The 24,378-nt window shown below is 36.3% G+C and overlaps 2 protein-coding genes across 4 annotated transcripts in view; one reads left to right on the forward strand and one right to left on the reverse strand.

Annotated features, from left to right (window-relative positions):
• camk1b (calcium/calmodulin-dependent protein kinase Ib) overlaps window positions 1-14,779 on the reverse strand; it is a 40,610-nt gene extending 25,831 nt beyond the window's left edge. The window contains exons 1-3 of one of the 2 annotated variants that reach the window (XM_043252372.1): window positions 14,635-14,743; window positions 11,299-11,311; window positions 7,154-7,264 (exon numbers count right to left, since the gene is read on the reverse strand). In XM_043252372.1, the coding sequence (XP_043108307.1) occupies window positions 7,154-7,264; window positions 11,299-11,309 (122 nt within the window). In that variant the 5' untranslated portion in view covers window positions 11,310-11,311; window positions 14,635-14,743. Of the gene's footprint in view, window positions 1-7,153; window positions 7,265-11,298; window positions 11,312-14,634 lie in introns of both variants that reach the window. The other variant, XM_043252373.1, reaches the window with a different exon arrangement.
• A 1,320-nt stretch (window positions 14,780-16,099) lies between these two features.
• On the forward strand, window positions 16,100-24,351 carry nek4 (NIMA-related kinase 4). 2 transcript variants are annotated; one of them, XM_043251703.1, is made up of 16 exons: window positions 16,100-16,347; window positions 17,154-17,420; window positions 17,498-17,695; window positions 18,761-18,868; window positions 18,966-19,120; window positions 19,206-19,332; window positions 19,423-20,004; window positions 20,401-20,454; window positions 20,684-20,833; window positions 21,643-21,777; window positions 21,899-21,965; window positions 22,491-22,600; window positions 22,713-22,804; window positions 22,920-23,137; window positions 23,451-23,584; window positions 23,955-24,351. In XM_043251703.1, exons 1-16 carry the CDS (start codon window positions 16,261-16,263, stop codon window positions 24,051-24,053), a joined length of 2,583 nt encoding a protein of 860 aa, XP_043107638.1. In that variant the 5' UTR covers window positions 16,100-16,260; the 3' UTR covers window positions 24,054-24,351. The 2 variants fall into 2 exon arrangements, with proteins under 2 accessions (XP_043107638.1, XP_043107639.1); XM_043251704.1 differs by having other exon boundaries at window positions 22,536-22,600.
• Window positions 24,352-24,378: the final 27 nt, after the last annotated feature.

The raw sequence follows: 24,378 nt of genomic DNA on the forward strand, positions 1-24,378 counted from the left end.
AACACTGAAACAGTACATATAAATCTAAAACTTATGTAACTCTTTGTCTGAATGATCAGTTTTCACAAGGGTTTAAGGGATTTCGGACACTGGACAGCAGTTGAATGGCCCTCTGTGTACGTCTATAAGACATCTGACACTCCACTATGTGCTGTAGACCTGCTGATAAACGGGCCACCTCCTGCTGTGCCCCGGAGTCACTTTTAAGGGCTGGGAGAACTGAATGCGAGTCATGTTATTGGAAACAGGGCTATACGTCTTCTTGAGAAACCCCAAAAGCAGACTTGTTTGTCTTAAGGCACATAAAGCGAAACATGTCTGCCACAGTTATGCTGACCTGACAGAAATCCACCAAATTTCTGGCCGTCCCGTGCTCTCGCTACCTATCAATCACTGAAATGAAAGTATGAGAGCATGGGGTCAGCGGGCAGAGGCGATCCATACTCCCTATCGATTTTAGATTATTCCAGAGCTTCCGAACCGCCCACACACCGCCAACCCCGCGAAGCATGCTGGGAAGTGGCATAGTTCTCGCAGCGCCACTAAATAAGGTTGGGCATGTGATCTGTTGTGTGGGACAGAATGACATGCCATAAAAAAAAAACTACAGCACACTAACAAAGTGAAATACATTAGGCTAACACAAAAACACAGCATGCTATGAATATTAGATTTAAGGTCTATTCTGACAATAAATTGAACAATAATTTGTTCACGGATGTCAGTAATAACGTTACATTGTTACAAAAGATGTTTGTTGTTGTTTTGGATGCACTGTTCATCGAATGATCCTGAATTATACAATAAATAAATAACATTATCACATAAATAAAGAGAATAGTTATTTTAAATTGAACACATACATATATTAAATAAACTAAATGTTTAACCCAGTAAAACCCTGGTAACCACCTCAAAGCCACTCGCGACATGGTGATATGTTACACACAGGCAAACACCAGTAAGAATGTCTTCAAAAAAACTAAATGTAAATGATATGTAGTTGTAGTTATTGCTTATTTGCTCCCACCACCGATTCTATTTCAGAGCGTTGTATAAATATCTATCCTGCACAACACACTTGCATAAAAATGCTGTGCACATAAATATTTTGATAAGCTGTGCAAAAACTGCCAGCCCTGTTCTACCCTATTAACTAAAAATAGCTCTGGCTACTGTCCAGCGGCACTCTCTTAGTTAACGGAAAACTGCTTCAGTCACAGTTTTTTCTCCCCTAATTCCACCTTCTATTTTGGAACATCAATGTTAAATCTTTATTTTTAGGTTCTTCAGATTACTGGAAGGCTTTCGTGTTAACAGCAACAAAAAAACATGCCTAGGCTATACAACTGATAAAAGCTCTTTGGTTAAATTTGTCCCATAAGCGTTAATTACAGGTGTATATATTACTACACATATTACATAAAGAGTGCTTTTTAAACAATGTTTCAATGATGCTTCAGTTAACAAACAAACAAAAAAGAACCTGTGTTATATCAGGATGTTCATTACATTAGCATAATATAGACGCTTGCAAACTAAAGTCACATTTACCTAAGGACATAACCATAGCAACAGAACGCGGCTGTTTTTCAATAGAGTCTATAACAGACAACACATAATACTGTCATTATTTCTCACCATATGAAACAAAGAGCATTTTAAAACAATGATGCTTCGGTAAAATAGAAATAGCAATCGTTTATATCGCTATTATTATTATTATTGTGCCGTAATATAGATGCTTGCAAGTACAGTCATGTTGACCTAAGGAAATAACCATATCAAGAGCACACTGCTGTCTACCTATAGATTGAGTATCAGACTACTGTACTGTAATTATTACTTTATTATGTCACATGTCTGAATGCTCAATTCTGATTGGTTGTCAGGTGTACTGTAAAACCATTTAATTCACAGGTAATTCCAAGTCAGTTTGATCACCGTTCTATATCAAAACGGCCCAGTCTTAAGTAGCAAGGGTATATTTGTAGCAATAGCCAACGATATACTGTATGTGTTAAAATTATCGTTTTCTCTTTTGTGCCAAAAATCATTAGGATGTTAAGGGCCAGTTTTACTAAATTGGCCAATTTTGCACAAGGGTGCAATTCCAGAACAGCGCAGACGGGAGGGGAAATTTATGCAAGTGATTTACCAACAATGTGCATTTATTCATAGATCAGCTCAAATTAGCACAGCCGCAAATAAATAGAGAAGCCACACTATGTTAAAAAAAAGAACTGGAGGTCAAATATTAAAGTTTGCTAGAAGTATAGACGGTGGTTTGACAGAGCAAGTCGTCTTTTTATTTCCTGAAGCAAATTAAAAATAACAACAAATGCAAACATTAGCAAAACGTGTTTGAATACTCTAATCACATAACTTGCGCCTAAAAATGCATATTTAAGGTCAGGCGCAAAAACAACTTTGCCCATTCCTTTTTTTCAGCGGTAAAATATAAAACTTCAATTCTGATTAGTAATGCATTGCTAAGAACATCATAAGAACAATTTTACAAGAGATTTTCTCAGTTTTGATTTTTTAACCCCCTTAGATTTCACATTTTCAAACAGTTGAATCTCAGCCAAATATCGTTCTAGCCTAACATACATCTTATTTATTCAGCTTTCAGATGATGCATAAATTTTAATTAAAAGCATTTGACCCTTATAACTGGTTTTTAGGCCCAGGGTCACATATTACATGGCTAAAAGAGGAGTAAAATTGCTGTTTTTTGAAGTAACCAAACTCACAGATTATTTGCATTGTATTGTATTATTTGTAGAAAAGGACACACACTCGCAACTCTCTCAACTGATCGATCGATAAATAACTTAAGAGTCATAATTCCTTCATTTAAATAAATGTGCTCTGTAACAGGTGAAAATAACTGACATGTTTACTCTTGCCAACATCATTAACAACTTTAACTTGTCAATGCTGGCAAATGACCATGGTATAAGTGGAATAATGCATGACAAGCATGACTATGCACTTCACTTCATCTATTTAAAGTCTATTAAAATGGTATGTCTGTTACTTGACAGGTTACAAGTTGACCTTGCTCAATTCGCAGACTATAATTGCAAAAAAACAAGAATGTGCATTACAGTTGGCGAAACTGTATTCAGAAACTCTGAAAAACACGCATGCAAGAATTTAAGTCTAATGTACATTTGCTAAGCATTGCAATTATGTGTACTTACCGAAGATTACACAACCCTCTTAATGATGTCCTCAAAAAGCAGTCTGTTTAATCTAAAAGAGTGTCCACAGGAGTCACTTAGTCAAACATTTACTCAAGGAAGTCATTATGGTGTTGATAAACTGAGTTTGTAGAATAACTACATGAGCGCGGGGGTATGAGGGATTGGGTGGGGGTGAAGAAGCATGACAGTTACATCAACAACTGTTAAAACAGAATGGAACAAACAGCGTCCGCCCAAAAGCTAAATACACAGTCTGTTGCTCTTGGATACAAACAGAGCCAATAGCAAACAGCGCTTTCACGAGAATCCAAATACCCAAGGAATAATTTAATACATCGGTAACATACTGAAAAATATCTGTAATGTGCTGTATGATGGCATAAGCAGGTAAAACCATATGCTTTATAGGCTAATAACCATGGCGTAGGGTCACAGAAGAGTTTATTTCCTCAAATTAAGAGATGTTATCAGAAGTAGAGCTTAGAGATTTCAGCTGCGAATGTGTTTTGAGCGACTGCTTACTGACCAGCTAGTATCTATGACTTTAGCACATTTGGAGTAAACGAAACATTAAAGTCTATTGGTGCGGACATAAATATAGTTATAGTCACACTTCTTGTCATCATTCTTTCTGTAAACGGGTTTTGAGGTTTGTTTTATGGTCTGCTGAACGAAAAAAATGGAGAACCTACTGTTTTTCAGCAAAAGTTAAAAGGGTTGAAATGCATAAAATTACTGCAAACATTTTATTGTATTACTGTACTCATATTCTGCTATTGCAAAACTTATAAACTTGGAAATATCTCAATGAAATCGATAAATGAAAAACAGAGCAGCATAATAATCCTGTCCATGTATCTACAGAATGCCTCCATTGCCTGCTGGAAAATTCATTATAAGATCATACTGTCTGCATTTTAGCATATTTCTAAACAGCCCATGTTCATAAATCCAGCTTAACCACCACTTTCGTTTATTGCTGGTCCAAAATGTTCTACAAGCTTGGTACAAATGTTCCTAACTTGGTTTTAACAGGAGGCTTTTATGACTCCACACCAAAGGAAATGGCTTTGGTTTTCACATCAATTTACATTTCCTGAACCTCACGCTTACTCAAAAGCAGTTTTAGTGAAGCACACTAACAGTTTGACATTATATTGACATCTCCTCCAGTTTTTATAAGCTAGATTTTATGAGACTGCCTATTTAAAGAGTTTTTTTAGTCCTGGATTTGATGAGGAGCTGCACACTGTCCCTCAAAGCAGAGTCCACCGCAACACACAGGGAAAGCCTCAAGAAAATTCAGCAGACCATCACGACTGGACAAAATACCCCAAAAATCTTTTCCACTAGACTGAACATTGAGGCTCTTGATGCTTACACATTTACCCACCAGATTATTAATAGAAAATAAAAACTTTGTTTCCATAGCAACAGTTATAGTCCATATGGAAAGTGTCTCCTCCTGTTGCCAAGACAACCAACCCACGATGAACTCGCAGTTGAATGATGTAGAGCTGTTCTGATCTATCCCCAAACAAGCCTGGACAACATACAAAACTGACCTTAAGAACAGAGTTTGGCTAATACTGAAATCTTGAGACTTGAGAAATTAAGACTTTTCCATTTGTTCTGGGAGTCCGGCAATGTTTAAAACATTATATGTCTTCCTGTATTCTCATTAAAACCTACAGTATTTACAGCAGAGAAAAGTAGACCAACTCTGGTTAAATAAATGAAAGCATAATTTCCCCTTCTCTCTGTTTCTTTCGCTGTAGACATGAGCTCACAGAAGATTCCACTAACATTGCCGTCTGCACTGACTCCAGGCTTGGGATACAGCCCTGAATATTCCCACTCCTGTCACCATATGAGAAGGGGTCAAGGGTCAACTTGCATGTCCAAAAACTAAACAAGCCCTAAAAATCAGTCCTTACAAAGGCCCCCAGTCTTTAAACTGGCTTTGAGAAAAGCATGTGGAAGTGTTTAATGAATAACTAGGGTTTGGAATTGAGAACTGATTTCCGAAAAAGAAAAAAAAAAATTGTTGATGGAGATGGAACATTACACTAAAATACTCTGACAGTGTTTTGGAAAAGTGTTGCACTACTATTGAATTTACAGGGCCAGAACAGACAAAAAATGCTATTTGTATTGAAAAAATTAGTAACAAAGTTATCAGCCAGTCAAAAAAAGTATCAAAAAGTTCAAAGAATTAGTCTCATTTACCGAATAACTAAAATAATTATTTACACACTGAACCACAAATCACAATTCTTTTTTCACGTCAGTCTACACTCTATACACCATAACTGTATGGCAAAAAAGTTTTTAATATCTTTGCAAACTTATTAAAAATAAAAAACTAAAATGATTCTATTGCTTAAGTATTCATACCCTTATCTTGGACAGTTGAAATTTAGCTCAGGAGCATTCATATTGCTTGTAGATGTTACTACACTTAGTGTGAAGTAAACCTGTGGCAAATTCAATTGAATGGGTATGAATTGGAAAGGCACACGCATCTTAATAAAAGGTGAAGAACTGAGAAACAGCTTTGCTCCAAGCCACACATCTGTGGAAGAGTTAAAAAAAATTCTGCTTCACTGAAGGGTCACAGAAGCATGTAGTCTTTGTAAATCTTAATTGAAGAAGATTGAAACAACCACAACACTTCCTTGATCTAGCCTCCTGGCCAAACTGAGCAACTGATGGAGAAGGGCTTTGGTTAGAGGGTTGACCAAGAACCTGACGGCCACTCTAGTAAAGCTTCATGATCAAATGTGGAGATAGAAAAATTCTACAGAAGGACAAACATCTCTGCAACACTTCATCAATTTGGGCAGTGTGGCAAGACTCCCAACCTCTCCTTCATTAAGATACATGAAAACACACTTGGCATTAGCAAAAAAGCACCTAACGGACCCTCGAGCTCTGAGACACAAGCTTGTCTGTTCTGATTAACCTCAATTTTAAGCATCATGTTTGAAGGAAACCAGCTTTGCTCATAAACTGTAGAGTACTATCCCAAAAGTAAAGTGTGCTTGTGTCAGCCTCATGTTGTAAGTAGAAGGAACGCTCAGTGCAGCAAAATATAGAGATAGCTTTAAAGGAAACCCAGTCCAGAGCATTCAGAAACTCAGACTGGGCAGAAGGTTCACCTTCCTACAGGACAATGACCCAAACATACAACATGAGTGGCTTATAGACTCTGTGAATGTCCTTGAGTGATTAACCCAATCAAATATTTCTAGAGAAACTTGAACATGTGCATCTGCCCACATCCAGTTTGACAGAGCTTGAGAGGAGAAGAGTGGAAGATAATTGATAAATTGCTGATGAGCAAAGCTTGTTGCATTAAACAAAAAGACAATTCATGAATACTTTTGCAAGGCACTGTATTTAAAGAATAAAGACAATATGTGGGATCAGAACCAGAAAAATGTATACGGTTGTGGGAATTTTTCTTACTATTTGTCAAATTGAGAATATCTGGTTTGTTTTAAGGGAGTCTTATTATAGACATTTATAGCTTTTTTTTCTCTGAAGTAATGTTACTCAAGTCTTCTTGCACCAAAAAGACTCTTTAAACAGATTGTTTTTGCTACTATACCTTTAAGACCTCTATTTGCAAATGGGCTGTAATCACTGGATAATTTCCTAATGTAATCTGATTCACAGACTAGGCTGAGTACTAAATACTGAATGTTCCCTATTAAAAGTACATTAAAAGCTTGATTTCTTTGGCAAATGTTATGACTGCGTACTTGGAATGAAAAAGAACTGCCATGTCTGCATAGGTCAACGCAAAAAAAGTCCTATACATAATTCAATTCAGACAAACTGATTAATGTCAGAAAGAAACAACCACCATTAGCTTAAACACAAACATCAGCGGAAGCTTAGTAGATGCCGAGCTGGGAGTAAAATGTAATACTTACGTTCCCAAAACTTCTTTAAAGTCATAGATGTCCTTGATGTTCGATGTTTTCTTTTTCCAAGAGTGTCCATCCTCTCCCAATGGCATTTTGCTACGGTCAATGTTGGAGAAACTGAGAGAAGAAGAGAAAACCGTTCAATTACTATGCTACGTAACACAATCCTGCAGATAATGCATGTAAAAGCTTACATTTTGTGACCAAAAAAATTCCCAGAAACTAACTCCGCTTCAGCTGAATTTCTAAAAACTTTTACCTACAGGGCAATTCACTTGGACTTCGACCTCACCATGTGGAAATATTCAGGTTTACATGACTGCAGTATCATTTACAAGTGTCACCTTAAGACACTTTAAACCATTAAGAACTTTTCCTATGTGTTAAATGATTGCTTTTAAGACACCATCATGTCAAAGCAAGTGCTTTCCATCTGTCTGTTTTTCTTTGAGTATTTCAAAGCAAGGTTTCTGACAACTACACACTATTATAATCCAGGTCTGTTTTATTTAGCTCAGACTTCAATGAGACATGAGAGTGTAAACTGAGCTCAGTCAGCCGCAGCTACTTAAAGAATCTTGCAACACTTGTTTCCACATGGCTTTATCTTTTATAGGTTGTTAGTTTGTACAGTACATACGAAGTAAAGGTTTAACTCTTAGCTCATTAAGCGTGGTGATTTTTACCATGTCTTTAAGACACTATGAAAAAAAATATTTACCTGCTACTTACCTGTTCTATACCTGATCAAAGCTTTCACATGAACAAAAATGGCTAATAGGGCACCATTAAAGGCCATTCAAGCCGAAAATGTTTTTATGCTCAAAAGAGCAAGACTTGTTGAAAAAAAAAAGAAGACAGTTTAGAGATTAGTTTTTAAGTTGAAGTGTGGTGCTTTTAGAGTAAAGTCTCAAACAAACATTATATATATATGCAATATAAAAGTTTTTTTGACGAATCAGCATTAAATAGCAGTCCATAATAGGAACTGTATTTAAAACTATACACATTAGACATATAAATACACTATTAACTTAATAACACTCTTAAATGTAATCTTTAGCAATTTTTATACATTATCATCATGTAAATATTGTAGAGCATAAAAGTGATTTTAGCATTTAGTCGGTTTTTATAAAATGTACAATATTACGCTAAAATATTACACTAAAAAGACACAATGTAATAGCTCTGAAATAGTACAAGTAGAAATACCGGTTACAATTTATTTTCAAATGTGTTCTTTTTACAATGCAATTACAGATTTAATTACAGAGCAATATTAATTAAATGCACGTACTGGATTGCACGTAATTATGCCTAATTAATTGTTTTCACATTAGTGCATTTAAAATTTGAAACCTTAAAATAATTTCTCACGGCTTTCATGACAAAATGACTTTGTAAATCTTTAAATGGTGTTTTGCCGTTTGGTTTTTGACAGCACGATTCACGAGTCACCAAACAGCACAGAAGCTGTGAATGTTACTTTCGCTCCACGCAGCTGTAGGGATATCCTAAGATCAATACCAAAATACCATTTACGCGGCTTTGCACATTCGCCCAGCAGGTCTGCAATCTTCAGCAACCACTCACAACTTGTTGGGTGGGGGTTTGTTGTGTCTGTTAAGTCTATATTCTTCACGCTAAAAGTTGTCACCATCAATTCAGGGAGATAGTTCATGCTCAGCTGTTTCGCCTAATGTCAGTCATAGCTGTCTGTGCTGTTTTTGGCTATGTCTATTCTAACCTAAACACAAATGGTGGCCTACTGTATTTTTGTATTTTATTTTTTTGTGATGACAATGTTTCCATGGGAACCCGGTGATCCACTGTGTTGAGTTTGGATCCAAATGGCAAGCTAACAGAGCAGCTGTGATGGGATCTCGGATGGTTTGGGCGTACGGTTTGGGTAAACACTATAAACTGTTTGAGTATGTGCATTTTGGGAGGCCTGTCTCTACGGTTAACCTCTGTTAATTGTTTCTTAATCGGAAGAAGTACATTTCCTCTTTCCTAAAACAGAAGTTGCGCAAAATGAGGTAGAAATACTGGGTAATGTCACAGTCGCACTGATAAGACATCTGAGCATTTAAAGTTTGCTAGCATAAAAATGTAATTGCTTCAAAGTGATAGTTGAACCTGGCATACATTAAAGATAATTGTTTAGTAAGTTCAATTCTAACAACAGAAACTTTGGCATGTTGCTATTTGACAGAAAATAGATCAGACTAAAGGTGTGCGATATTGATAAAAAAGTTCTCTCGATATTTTTGTCATTTTTAGTAATAACGATAAAAGCTTCATTCTTCATATTCTGTGTACCGTTCAGTTCACACTGATAGAAATTAATCTTTTCCAGTTAGATTTTTACATTTCTTTTTATTAAAAAGTGCCCATTGTCTTCTGAATACCGATATTTGAAATTATTTGAATAATACAAGATACTTTAAATGCGAAATTAAAACCGCCAGTAAATAAGCAAAGTCATCGCGACTGAACCAAATCATTAAAATAGATGATTAATTCAGGAACAAAACATGTCATGTTTATCATAAAAGTAATGCTGGGGATGCTTTGGAGTTACTTTTTGTTGTCGAAATAGTGCAAAAAGCGTGCACTCTATTTTAAGTGGTTCTTGCAAAATACTTATAAATGTCAAATCGCACAACATTAAAACAACAATTATGATATTCACACACCCCTAGATCGGACCTTTAACTTTATACAAAGCTCACGTGCATCTCAACTTTTTTCTGCAAAAATGCTATTCGCGATGAACACACAATGCACATTTTTCATTTCTGAATACAAAGTTTGTGAAATATGTCAGAGCGATCCTATCCTTGATGGGATAATGAAGAAAAATCTTCATTAAAATTGAAACTCTTGGTAAATGTGGTGCGACCAACGAAGCAACGTGATTCCCAAACCATTTTTTAAAAACATGCATGATATTAAAAAATTAAATGTGAAAATATATCAAAGAAAGGACACATTAAGACTGTTACTTTTCTCTTTAAAGATTAGCTAATTTTACCTTTTTAAGATGTTAAAGGTTGTTAAAGAAGTTTAGGTTGTGAATCGTCATATGGTACAACCAGCTCAATTTTTATTTAACGGTTATAACACATAATGTGTTAATAAAAAAATATCAATTTAATTATCCTTCTGGATACCAAAAGTTCCTTACAATTTTTACTTATTTAAATTTTAGTCATTTAGCAGACACTTTTATATTAATTGCATGTTATCCCATAGACTTCCACTGTAGGATGCATTTTAGTTGACTGCGCTAATATGGTTTCACTACTAGGATGTAAAGCCACACAGACTTAACACATTTCTTTTATTTTTTTTTTTTAATGGGTAAGATGAGACATCTCATTAGATCGCAGGATGTGGTGTATTAGGAAATACTTGATGTCACAGTACAGCTAAACTGACTCCACAAATATTGAAGTGCTACGCTGTAATAATTGAAATCTGAACTGATTCATAATGGCCACAATCACACTTTTGGATTAACATTATAATAATGCTGTAAATCTCTCTTAAGGCTGGTATACTTCCTTAAAACTTCTGCATTCCAGACAGTTGACAACCCCACACAGCTAAAGACGGCAAAGAAAGAGTGCAGGAATTAAACGTGATGCCCGGGCTGACATCTAACATGGACACATGCATAGAAGATGGGAGACATTAAATTCTTTCTATTGACAAACCCGTTTTCTCATTGAGAATCACCAGAGCATCCAGACACATCCCTGAGTTAGACTAAACTTCATCCAAGACTCCCCAGGCAAGCAAAATATGAACATACACCAAAGATTTAAGGCATCCCATATCTCAGGCAAGAAGTTTTAAGAGTCGTATACATAGGTACCATGTATGATAACAGAGGTATTTGCATCACTGTGCATGCAGGTCCAGTGGTAGAAAGGGTTTCAATTCATCGTTTGTTAGTGCGGAACCAAGTACAGGTCAAAAAACAGATTGTAGAAGAGCTATGAACTAACCCACATAGAAAGGAGAATCAAAAGGCAAGCTTGAAGGATTGAAAACAGACATCCATACACAACGCTACCATCTAAATCATCATGCAGCATTCAAAATGTTGAATTCATCAGACAGACGATGGAGATACTCACTGGTTTCCCATGGCTGCTCAGAAGAGGACAGAAGAGATACAGAGTGACACCTAAACCTTCAGCAGGTCGGAAAAGTGTCACGCCACACTCGAAGCGATTCATGATTTGTGCTAATAGAGTCCGTCGCGGGCATTTAAGACAACAAACTGCGCTTCCCCTTTTAAGGTGAGCTATCTAACCACGACATAATTCAAACTCAGGAAGTATAGAGCTCACACACACACGGCGGTATCCTTAGCAAGTGTTCTCTCACCCTAAAAAAAGGCCTCCACTTCAGAAACTATATATAACGATTTGCTTTTTCTGTTTATAAGTTTCCAAAATCGACACTGGTCTGTGATCATTGGAACAATTTGAAAAATAAAACAAATGAACATCCCCTAAATTGGAGAGGTCTTCACATAGTATAGTGCAAAAGCTGTATGGACTAATTTTATGGTCTTTTTATTAATTTACTTTGTTATTTGTGGAGCTAATGAACTGTTACAAAATAAGGCTGGGTTGACACCTAAACATCCATTTTATTTGATCTATTTGATTTTACAGCATGTTTTCTTTTGATGACGTTTCAATACTTCACTGCTGTGCAATGTCCGTAGCCTTTATAGGCAACAAATATAAACGCACAATATTGAAATTGTATTTTTACTGCCAGCGATGTCTTATTTTATGTATGCTTGAATGATTTTGTCATTAAAACCAGTTCCCTAAAAACTAGTTCCCTCACTGTACAGTTTAAAGCTTTTGTTGGTATAAATTATTTTAAAATTATAAAGTTGTCATGTACTATACCCGAGTTATATTCACATTTGAAATCAAAGTAGGCCTATGTGCGCCAGTAAAAGAATAAAGATTATTCAGATTAATATATTGCCAAAATTTTCCTTATTTCACTCAACTGAACTTCACGCTGATCATAAAACCTGCATGACTTTCTTTCTCGTGAAGAACACAGCGATCACATTTTCAAGAATATGAGCAAAAAAAACAATTTAGTTTTCTACAGAAGAAAGAAAGCGAGTCAGGTTTGGAGTCACATGAGGGTGGGAGAATGATGACTTAAACTTTCATTTTGGTTGCACTGTCTCTTTAAGCGTGGACGAGATGCTTACAGATGCCATATGGTGGCTTGCGACAATCAACCCATCAAGTGTGTGATCCACATGTCATTTGCAGACGGGTACAAAGTTCAGCGAGCTTCATAACTTGCTCTATAACAAAATGATGTGTTTCGTTTATTTGTTACGTGCAAATAGCTTCGGTCCAAGCGCGGCACCCTCGAAGTGACTCGAAAGGGAAGTGAACGCCAGGGGAAAGCAAAGGGAAGTTCAGCTGTCGCTTTGTTACTGTTTTAGAACACTTATAATGCACCGAGTTTATTTCCTTCTACAGCCTAGCACAGAGCTGCACAAATGACTGCACGAACAAAAGGCTCTGCAAAGAGGAAGACATGCTGCTTGTAACCAGCCCTAACATTAATGCGTCTATCTCCACATCACAGTCACATTCTGACTGTCAGAGCAGCCCACAAACAACCGATAAAGCCTTGATCTATTTTAGCGCACCAACTGGCCAAATAATAGACTGTTAACTACATCTGAGATTATTATTTGCTGAAACCGTCTGGTCGGCTGATCCCTGAGAACGTTCAAATGAGGAAATCAAACAGCTAAAACGCTTTAAATAAAGTCAACACTGGATGTGGCACAGTGGAAGAAATGGAGAAAAAAGAAATGCTAATGGGTTGAAAGAGAAAGAGCACACATGTGGAACTACTTGATTGACTGGTTAAAAGAAACAGAAGCTATGTTCAGATTAGACAGCACCGGTTAAATTAAAACACCGAGCATTTTCAGCCTATTAGAAGCAAGCTTTATCCTTTCATGGTCAAATGCATTAAATGGGGTTTCATGTTTTGAAGGGGGTTGTGAAATGCATTATTGCTTTCCTCCAAAGTCATAAGTTATTGACCATTTTTATGCATTGTTATGCACGGTATATCTAAGGTCACACTGGCATAAAAAAAAGTCAGATATGTCATATATATAAAATGTAAGTCAGATATGAAAATTATATATGATATTCAAAGAATTTTAAAGGTCAGGCATTCGTAACTGGTTAAAAATAGGCTATATTTGGACAATTATTTCAAAATGGTGTGTGGGAGACTAAAACGCCTTGTAAAAATAAATAAATAAATAAATTATTATTATGTTTTTGGTTATTATTATTATTATTATTATTATAACCAAAAACATAATAATAGTTTATTAGTTTCTTTGTTTTCTACAGTTGTGTGTAGGTGTGTATTTATTCTATTGAATTAAAGTAGTTGTACATGTTTTATTATCCCATGACCTTTACAATTAAACAGGTCATTTTTTTGCTGTAAATTTGTGTGTGTGTGTGTGTGTGTGTGTGTGCTGTCAAACAAAAAAGTTTGTGATTTTGTTTATGTAATATATGTGCGTGTGCTGTGTATATTTATTATGCATATATAAATAAACACAGATGCAGTATATACATTTACAAATATTTACATTTATATATTTATACAGTTTATATTACATGTAAATATCTTGAATAAAGAAATGCATTTTTCTTAAATATATACTAAATAATAAATAATAAACACACACAATACACTCAAATATATTATGTAAAGAAAAGACACTACTCTTTTTCCTCATGTCAAATGAAATAAATCACTTTGCTAAGCGGTTTTGTGCTTATTCAAGTGTGATGGTTTTTAACTGTGTCACTTTTGAGGAAACAGCCTGACAAAGTAATAGCAATGGATAATTTTCAAATATATATATATATATATATATATATATATATATATATATATATATATATATATATATGACATTATATATATATATATATATATATATATATATATATATATATATATATATATATATATATATATATATATATATATATATATATAGTTTCTCATCTCTACCCACTATGTACCATTAAACCATCAGCTGTCAAAGTTTCAGTGCATTCAAAGACCTATAGGAGTGGTTAACCACATCCTCTGATTGAGTGAGATAACTAACCCATCAGAAAGTCATGTGGAGTAAAGACAACCAGCTAATACAAACTAAGACCGGCTGTAAGCTCTTAATCTGTGGGACTAGCCTGCATTTGCAAGTGCATGGTTATTAATAATGCACGTTTTCTGCAGCATTATGAACATGCATACATACACATGCTGGTAAAACCTTTAAATGGCTGCGGAAGCCAGAAGCAGCTATCGATCATTCACGCCTGTCCTCAGCACTTCGCGTTGAACGCAGAGTTAAAACGAGCGGTTGTCGGTACCTGTGTATCGCAGAGGTGCAGAGGCGCGTCTCCGGCTGTAATCTGAACGCGGTGCGCTCGCGCTGGTCTCGCGGAGATCTGACTGCCGCTTCCTCCGGCTGACCCAGTCTCAGCGCGCCCTGACGTCACAGCGCCTCTGCCGCTCTGCGCCAATCAGATCAAAGAGTTCGCTCGCTCTCAGGTAATGGGGGCGGGGTTATGACTGTCCTAATCGGTGTTCCTAGAATTTGATCTTATAGCTGGCATTATCTGATATCCTTATTCCTCAGAGCTCAGGATGTACTGATAGGGAAATTTGCTTAGGAAAACCTCTCTCCCTCGATCTCTTTCCCCTGATGTAAAGGCAAATACAGTTACAACAGTGACATCGTGAAATGGTCTTACGATTTAAAATAGCTGTTTTCTATTTTCATTCGTGTGACGCAAAGTTCATTTTCAACACCATTACTCCTGCATCAGTGTCACGTGATCTTAATATTTTAATTTGCTGCTCGATAAATAACCTTTCTTTCCGTGCATGTATGCATCTATGCATGTATTTATTACACAGTTCAAAAACTATCAAACTGAATGAATGAATCAGTTGACTATATTCATCAGACACACACTGAATCGATCATGTAACGCTGTAACGCTCACAATAATAAGAACCCTTAGCATTACAATATTGGCTATGGCATAAAAAATGTGTTTTTTATTTTGTAGTTGCAAAGTTGTAATCGTATTTGGCAATGGCGTGATACTAAAGTAAAATATCGCGTTGTTGTTTTTTTTTTGTACTTTGTGTTTGTAGCATTTGTTTAACTACGGCTGTGCCTCAGACACTAAACACGTGAATGAAAACCTTACGCCACCTTCTGGTGAAAATATGTTTTGACTTGGGTTATAGGTTAGTGCAGTGGTTCCCAACCTTTTTTAACTCACAGCCCACACAACCAAACACATATGTTTCCGCGGCCCACTGCAAAAAATAAAAAAAAAAATAAAATGTATGCAGCAAAAATATGTTACATAGCCTAAATCGGCGGGTTGTTTTTAAACCAATCAACGACCTGGAATAGTGAACGCATAGTAACAGTTTATTATTATTTTTTTATTTAATTAATTATGATATTTAATTATTACTACACATTTTACGTACATTAGCAATATTATTATTTTTCTATTGATAATAACTGGCGGCCCCCTGCAATACCGTTGCGGCCCCTGGGTTAGTGGTTAAATTGTTTCTGTGCTGAATAACAATAATTTAAAAAAACACAAAACAACAGACATCACAAAGGTGGAAATATTTCTCTTTAAAAACCTTTGATCGGTAAGCGTATATAACAGAGAGCAGCCCCGTCTCTGAAACTATCCGCTAATCGGTTTTTTCCTCCCTTGTCGTGTGTCGCTGCGCCTCTAGGGTGCGCTGTTCTCAAACTGCACCTGCGGTATTCCGGAGCGCGCAGTGTTAATGCGCCCAGTTGCCTGGTGACGCTGAAGCCGTGCTCGGGGTTTCCTGTGCTCCGTGTCACCCCAAACAAGTTTGAAACAGACAAATCACCGTCGATTTTTTTTAACTTCTGCGGAAGGGTTTAACGCCGCTCGCTATGTGATACAGAGAGCGTCTTTGGACGGAGCATCATGGACGGTTACCTATTCGTCAGAGTTGTGGGGAAGGGGAGCTATGGGGAGGTGAATCTGGTCAGACACAAATCAGACCGTAAACAGGTAACAGAGTGCTGCATGCATCTGAGTTTGTGCTCTCCTGCTAATCAGTAATCAGTAACACCCTGGTTTATTAACTGATTGCCAAACTGAACCAGTGGCTGTTTATAAACATTAACGTTAGTTCATAACAGCTTGGGCTTTTTAATTACTTCACGATGCATTTAATATTCTTTGTACATAACATTTATAGTAAATGCTTCGCTTTAGAATGATTATGTACGAATAAGGAACCAAATCAATTCTTAATTAACTTAATTCGTTGCATAATGTATGTTATGTGTGTATATAAATATATTTTGAAAAGTATATACGTGTGTGTATATATATATATATATATATATATATATATATATATATATATATGTATATATATGTATATGTATATATGTATATGTGTATATATATATATATATATATATATATATATATATATATATATATATATATATATATATATATATATATATATATATATATATGTATATATGTATATACATAAGTAATAAACACAGCACACATACATATATTACATAAACAAAAACTTTTCTTTTTTCATCTGTTTCGTATGTGCTGTATAATTGAAACAAAAACATAAATGAAAAAAAGCAGTGTGCCTCTTTCTAAAACATACTTCAGTGATTTTATCCTTTTTTCGATTTTAATATTGAACAAAATGTAAAATAGTGGAGATGAGGTTTTGGTGCATGTGATTGCTGGTGTGATCCTCCAACAAACATTTCAGAGATTGTATTTTCCTTTTGTTTGTGTGCAAAGTTATAACGCAATGCACCGTGTGATTTTGGCAGTACGTGATCAAGAAGCTGAACCTGAGAACGTCCTCCAGACGTGAACGGCGAGCCGCGGAGCAGGAAGCGCAGCTCCTCTCGCAGCTCAAGCATCCCAACATCGTCACGTACCGGGAATCATGGGAAGGGGAGGACTGTCAGCTTTACATCGTGATGGGATTCTGCGAGGGAGGAGATCTGTACCACAGACTCAAACAGCAGAAGGGAGAACTGCTTCCTGAGAGACAAGTTGTAGAGTGGTTTGTTCAAATAGCCATGGCCCTCCAGGTAAGTCAGTGGTCATCCTGTCCTTTCTGAGTTTTCAGCTGATTAATGAACCTTTCGCGTTTTTTGTTGTTCCCTAGTATTTACATGAGAAGCACATCCTGCATCGAGATCTGAAAACGCAGAATATCTTCTTGACCAAGACCAATATAATCAAAGTGGGTGATCTGGGCATCGCGAGGGTCCTGGAGAGTCAGAACGACATGGCCAGCACTCTGATCGGCACACCGTACTACATGAGTCCAGAACTGTTCTCCAACAAACCTTACAACTACAAGGTCCTGCATGGGTTTACAGTTTGGGCTAAATCACTTTTAATACTTAATGATGATCTGTCACAAAACCTGTCAAGAACATATCGCAGCTATATTTTCACCGCGAAAATTAGTCATTCACTATCTGACGCTTACGATGGGGACAATGAGGCATTCGAAATCAACAAAATACGCTAGTGATTTAACGAGTCTTAGTTAGCTTAATGCAGTACACATAGCAAGGTTGTAGACAATATATATTACAATTATTTATATTTAATTATAATTATGTAATAAATAAAAATGATACATAAAACAGATAAAAATAATAATAATAATAATAATAATAGAGCAAGCTAGTGTTAGCGGCCTTTGTTGCTTTGTTAATTGTATAATAAATAATATAGAATATGAAAACGTTAGAAAAGCTAGTGGTAGTTTTTTTTTACTTTTTAGGAAAAGAAAAGCAGTAAGTGAATGGAGTGCAAGTCTAAAAGGGACACATTTTTTAAATAATGGAATTAGAATAGAGAGTGCTAAAGTTCGAGGTGGCAGAGTTAGTTATTTTTTTTTTAAATTAAAAGAAGAAAACAGGCAGTTATATTTTGGAATATTTATTGTGTTGTTTTTATATGACAATTAAGCACTTTTTATGTACGGATTCCCAATGCAATGGAAATTTAAAATAAATTTAACAAGTTCGTTTGAACATACTTTTCATCGCAAAATCCTAAAAATAAAAAAGTGTAACCATATCAGCAAAAATATTAAACAGCGCAGCTGATAATTCTGGGCACTGATAATTAGAACTGTTTCTTGAGCAGCAAATCAGCATATTAGAATGATTTCTGAAGGATCATGTGACACTGGAAATTGCAGTAATAATTTTGCTTTAAAATCACATTAATAAATTATAATTTAAAATACAGTAGTAAACAGTGACTTTGAGTTTTTACTGTATTTTTACTTGGTGAGGGCAAGAGATATAATTATATATTTTTTTAAATAAAATAGTCGTGAACCACTTTATTTTCTGTATGCAAAAAAAAAGTAATTTCAATACTTTTTCGAATTTTGTTGTGTTTGCAGTCAGACGTGTGGGCTCTGGGATGCTGCGTGTATGAAATGTCGACTCTAAAACACGCTTTCAACGCAAAAGACATGAACTCTCTCGTGTATCGTATCGTAGAAGGGAAGGTATGTGAATATATCCATCATCTGTTTCACTAAACCGTGACTGTAAATGTAAATATAAACCTTCCTCCAACATTTTAAATTCATTCTTAATGTTCAGTTGCCCCAAATGCCAAGCAAGTACGACCCCCAGTTGGGAGAACTGATCAAACGGATGCTGTGTAAGAAACCAGAGGACCGACCAGATGTCAAGCACATCCTCCGTCAGCCGTACATCAAACAGCAGATCTCCATGTTCCTGGAGGCCACAAAAGAGTACGCGCACTCTTTCACGTCTTTAAAGTTGAAACAAAAACACAGAAATAGTTTGCAATCGTCTACCGTGTGACTTACCTTACAGAAAAACTGCCAAATCACGGAAAAATGCGGCAAACGGCAAACCGAACAGTCCTGGATCAGATGCTTCAGTCAAACCAAATAATGACGTTCAGCAACAAAACTTTGAATCAAAGGCCAGAGTAAGAAAGGTGTGATGAAATGGGAATCTTAAAAGTATGCTATTTGTCTGTGCGAAGCATGGATACGAACTCAGTATATCTGTTTTCTGCATTTCATAGGTTGAGGAAAACCGCTTGAACCGACAAAAACCCTGTAACGGTGCAGTAGAAAAAGTGCCTTCTAACCCACACTTACCCCCTAAATCTCCAAGCAGAGATGTACTTAACTCAACAGGTCCATCTACAGCAACCATTAGCAATATAGACATTGAAATCCAATCCCAGGAGCAAAAACATAGAAAAGCCAAACCGCCTAGCAGCCATCAGAACCACAAGCCGCCATCTGTGAGCAAGAGGAGGGAGAAAGAAGATCCTGGTCCCGCTCAGACACACCCTCTGAAACGAGCATTAGGTGTCAGCAGAGCGGAGGATAAGATGTCGGAGAATGGACTGACGTCTCAAAACTCAGAGGCTGAAGATCAAACCAAAATGCTAAGCAAGACTAAGGCTCTCGATGGAAGTATGGACACTATGAAGCTTTTGCAGGAGGCGGGGATGGAGGACGTCCCACACGAGTCTGTGGAACAACATCACAAAGCTGAGGCAAAGTCGGAGAGCCAAAGAAAGGCTGTTAATGACAATCTTAGCAGCGCTTGTGTCCTGAAGGATGTTCCCACTGGAAGTTCAACTGAGGAGAGTGAGGTGATGTAGCCAATCAAAACCATTTTAAATGTAATCTAATTTTTTATAACATTGATGGGCATCAAAATATATTGGTAATTGCGCTAAAACAGAGATCTAGTGTTAGAGTTTACTCAAAATATGATTTTTACCTTTACTCAACATTGTTGAGTAAAGGTTCTGCTGATCATAAAAGGAAATATTTTGAGAGATAGTGTTTTTTGGGGGGTTTTTTGTTCATATGATGGAAGTTAAAATGTTTTTTTTAATCAACATTCATCGAAATGTCTCCTTCTACATTTCGAGGAAATTATATGGGTTTAGACAAAAAAAACGTTAACGTCTCTCTTTTTTTTATAATAAATAGTTCTTTTGTTTACTCTGAAGTCAATGTCTTTCTTGTCCTTCATCTTCCAGGGAAGTTTAGACTCCACAGAGAAACTACTCAGACCCGTTCCTGTCATTTTAATGGTAAAACACTGGTATTCATTGTTTTAATTGTTTATGATAACTAATTTATTTATTTTCAACTTTTTTTATTGGTCATTCAAATGCAAATTACTTAAAAAAAAAATTGTGTTGTTGTTGATTCTATATATTAACTAAATAGTTTTACATATTTTATTGTTATAAATATTTGTATATAATCCCTGAAATAAAATGTAAACCAAGTTAAACATCATTTATAATAACATTTTAGGAGCCATCCGATTCAGAGTCCACTTCAGCTCTTTCAGATCAAAGCAGACCGGTTCTTCAGCCCTCGTCCTCTTCCTCCGAACCATCCATGTCACGTCAGCGCAGGCAGAAGAAGAAAGACAAGTCTCTCGACGACCTGAACGGCAATCACGTGAGTAGGCAGCAATATAAATCGCACAACAAAATCAATTACAAGAAACAGACCCATTCAGATGCCAAGTACCTGATGAAAAGAAAAAAGTTTTTATCCATAGTTGATGTATAAATAGTGGCACGACGTTCCAAAGTGTGGGAGCCACAAATGAAAAGGCACAGCCTCCACTATTTCTTAAACAAGTCTGTGGAACATTTAAGAGTACTTTCTTAACTGTTGAGAAAAAAGTTGAGAAACACTGATTACTTGACAATCAAAGAGCATGTTTTAATCACAAATTACAATGATACAGATTATATTTACTAATGTATATATACTGTATATTGCCCAAAAATCAACCCCAAAGGCAACATATATAATGAAACAAAGTCGGACCGAGAATTGATCCCTGGGGAACAGCCCAAGATATGGTCTCAGAAACAAGACGGCATTAATTAAGAATTAAGGCAACCCCTTTCCCGGAATCAATACTTAACAAAATATAATTTGTTAACCTCCTCTAAAATTCTTTTATAAATTCATAGAATGATTCTAAAATTTAGAAATGGGTCTAAAATGTAAAAAAAAAGGCGTGAATCCAGGTTTTTCTTTAAAACATGTTCAATAATAGCGTGCTTTGACTCTGACAGAACGGTTCCGGAAAATAAACTACTGATTTATTTAGTAAAATAATAATAATTTTCCTCTTGTATTTTAGAAATACTAAATATATTTTTGTCGAATACTTGGCACGAATCAAAATGACTTAAGTTCATTTACATCAGTACTGTTGTCTTTAATTTTCACTAAAACATCTGTATGTTTAGGTTAAAGCCGTTCCTAGACCTCTGCCGCCTCTTCCAGAAGATGTCCTTTCAGTAAACAATGAACAGAAAGTGAACTCGGAGAAAAACAGACCTTCTCATCTCTCATCCTCTACCAAGAACAGTTCAGATCAGCAGGTGAAAAATTACAGACTGTGCATACTGTATTAAACAGCTGCACACATCGTATCACTATGTCAGATACGTACACGCAGTACTCCGATGCTGCCGTTGTTAACAGAACTCACTTTACTTACAGAATCGGCCGCTCTCAGCCAGGGAGAGGAGAAGACTGAAGCAGTTACAGGAGAACTCCAAACAACAAGGTTAAATTGAGTTTTCAAATGGTTAAAATACAGCAGCATGAATGGAATGGACCAAAACAAGATCCAGGGTTGCATAAAAGGTTTAGACTAGTCTTAACAGTCAGTCATATCAAGACTGGTCAAAATTAAATTAAAACAAAGCTCAATCAATCAAATAAATAAATAAAGCTAAAATATGACCACACAGCTATTCATGTAATTGGAATAAATATTCTGAATAAATTTAAACATGCACGGCAGGACCATGTTCTGATATCGCACTATTCTTTAGCATAGAAACACAGTCAATATGTGTGCAAGATTTTAAACCGTTCGGTTTCTAGTCCACTCAAAAGGGGGTCTCGAGCGGACTCGAGAGCGATAACGCCCTTAAGAGCCATTTTAGTGGATCAAAGCGAGTCGTTTGTGCGTGTGTCCATTAGAATGCGTGATCAAAGCCCGCAGGTGCTGCATACATCAATTCAGATGAAAGGAGATTTTGTACAGTTTCGGTGAATATGATTCCTTAGTTTCTTTTCTTTGAAGCTGTGTCCGCTGTCAGAAGGGTGCCTTGTGATGTCTCCTCATTAGACAGTAAGCAGACGGAGCAGCTAGACTGCCCAAGACCTGCCAGCACAACTTTGGAAACAAGAAAGGTATGTTCTCGCTGACTCAGGATGCACTGGGCTGTCTAACATAACCTTGTAAATGTAAAACCCCTTGGCTACTTGGTCACAAGGATCTTACCTGAACTATTTTGCGTATAAGGAGAGAAAGTGCTCATGGAGACAGTCCGACGAAGATGATTGTAGTTCCTCCACCAGCTCCACTGAACGTTCAGAGGGTGACTACAGAGAGCGGTAAGACCTGCCACTAGTTTTTAGACCTAACAGGCAGTGAGCTAGAATTATGTCACATTCAGTTTATGCATGCGTCATATAATTCGTTTCTGAAATTAATTTGTTCTTTTTACAGAAAATTTGAGACCAGTGAGATGCAGGACTTGGTCCAAATGATGACACAAACGTTACACATGGATGGCAGGGATGCATCGTTTCAGCCAGATGGGTCGAAATGCCACGCCAGTCCACTTCCTGAGTTCAAACTAAACAGGAAGTACAGGGACACCCTGATGCTTCATGGGAAGTCCAGAGACGGGCAGGGAGATTACCAAATCAGCGGCTTCACGTTAGGTAATAACTTTTATGCACATTTTTGATCATCACATAAAAAACCCTATGTGCACAACGGAGTAGGATAAACCTTTTATACAGTGAGAAAAGTGCGAACACCTTTCCACCACGTCCATTGAAACGGTCAATATAATATTTATCAGGAACTGAGTCATTTTGTTCTCTTGGATTCGTTGGATGCTTCGTTTGTAAATGTTTTATGCAATATTCCAGTTTTGTTAAACTCGTATCTTTGGATGGATTATTGTTTAAATGTGAATTTAAGCAATTTCTTTATTTTTGGCGACCCATCTTGCTATTTTTGTGTTTTTAGACGACAGCACGGGTCCAGCGAAGGTCAGGAAGGTGATCGAGCACTTGCGCACAGATGTGGTTAAAGGACTCGGGGTGAAGCTACTGGACAGAGTCCTGGACATCATGCAGGAAGAGGATGAAGAAAAGAGAGAGGTTAACCAGTTAACTAAAGTCTCACTGTACATTAGAAATAAAATGGGTACTAAATAGGTCGATTAAAACTTTTCAGTACCTTTTTAGTAATGGGTCTCATTCACAAGTGTATTTTGTATCAAAATGTATTCTTAGTTCATGAAAAAAATGCAAACAATATAGATTTTTTTTCATCAAAAGTTGTCCTGTACACACAAAATATTTTATACTATTATTAGCACGAGACCCATTCATTTTAGACTATAGTTGCATTTAAATAAGATGTATTTATATTGAAAACACTGTTGTTTTGATTTAATGGGGGGAAAAAAATTTATTGATTTATTATAACAGTTAGGCTAACATACTTATATCCTGTTTTTCTATCCAGCACCTACTACAAGAGCTAATGGGGGAAGAAAAATACAAGACGTACGCAATGAAAGTCCAACAACTCAAGTTTTTTGAGGACGTGGCGTTCAAGGACTGAGTCAGATGTCAAACACTGAGATGTGCTCTTAAACACTTTACTGAACCGTCTTATCAATCACTGTTACCTTTTTTTATGCTTTTGTAAACGTGTAGTGATGGAAGTAAGTTGAACACTAGATATGCAAAAAAAAAATGCTGTTATTATGCACCTTTAAATTTCACAGAAGCATTATTTTCGGAGGGCACCTTTCTCTAGGAAACGTGAAACTATGCTTTGTAGATAGCAGTCTTATATTTATATTACGAGTACTGTAAATCAATAAGGAGCGATTTATAATAAATGACATTTTTAAGAACCCTGTTCTGTCTTTTGCTGACCGCCC

This window comes from Puntigrus tetrazona, chromosome 11 (genome assembly GCF_018831695.1).
Source record: "Puntigrus tetrazona isolate hp1 chromosome 11, ASM1883169v1, whole genome shotgun sequence".
Taxonomy (NCBI): domain Eukaryota; kingdom Metazoa; phylum Chordata; class Actinopteri; order Cypriniformes; family Cyprinidae; genus Puntigrus; species Puntigrus tetrazona.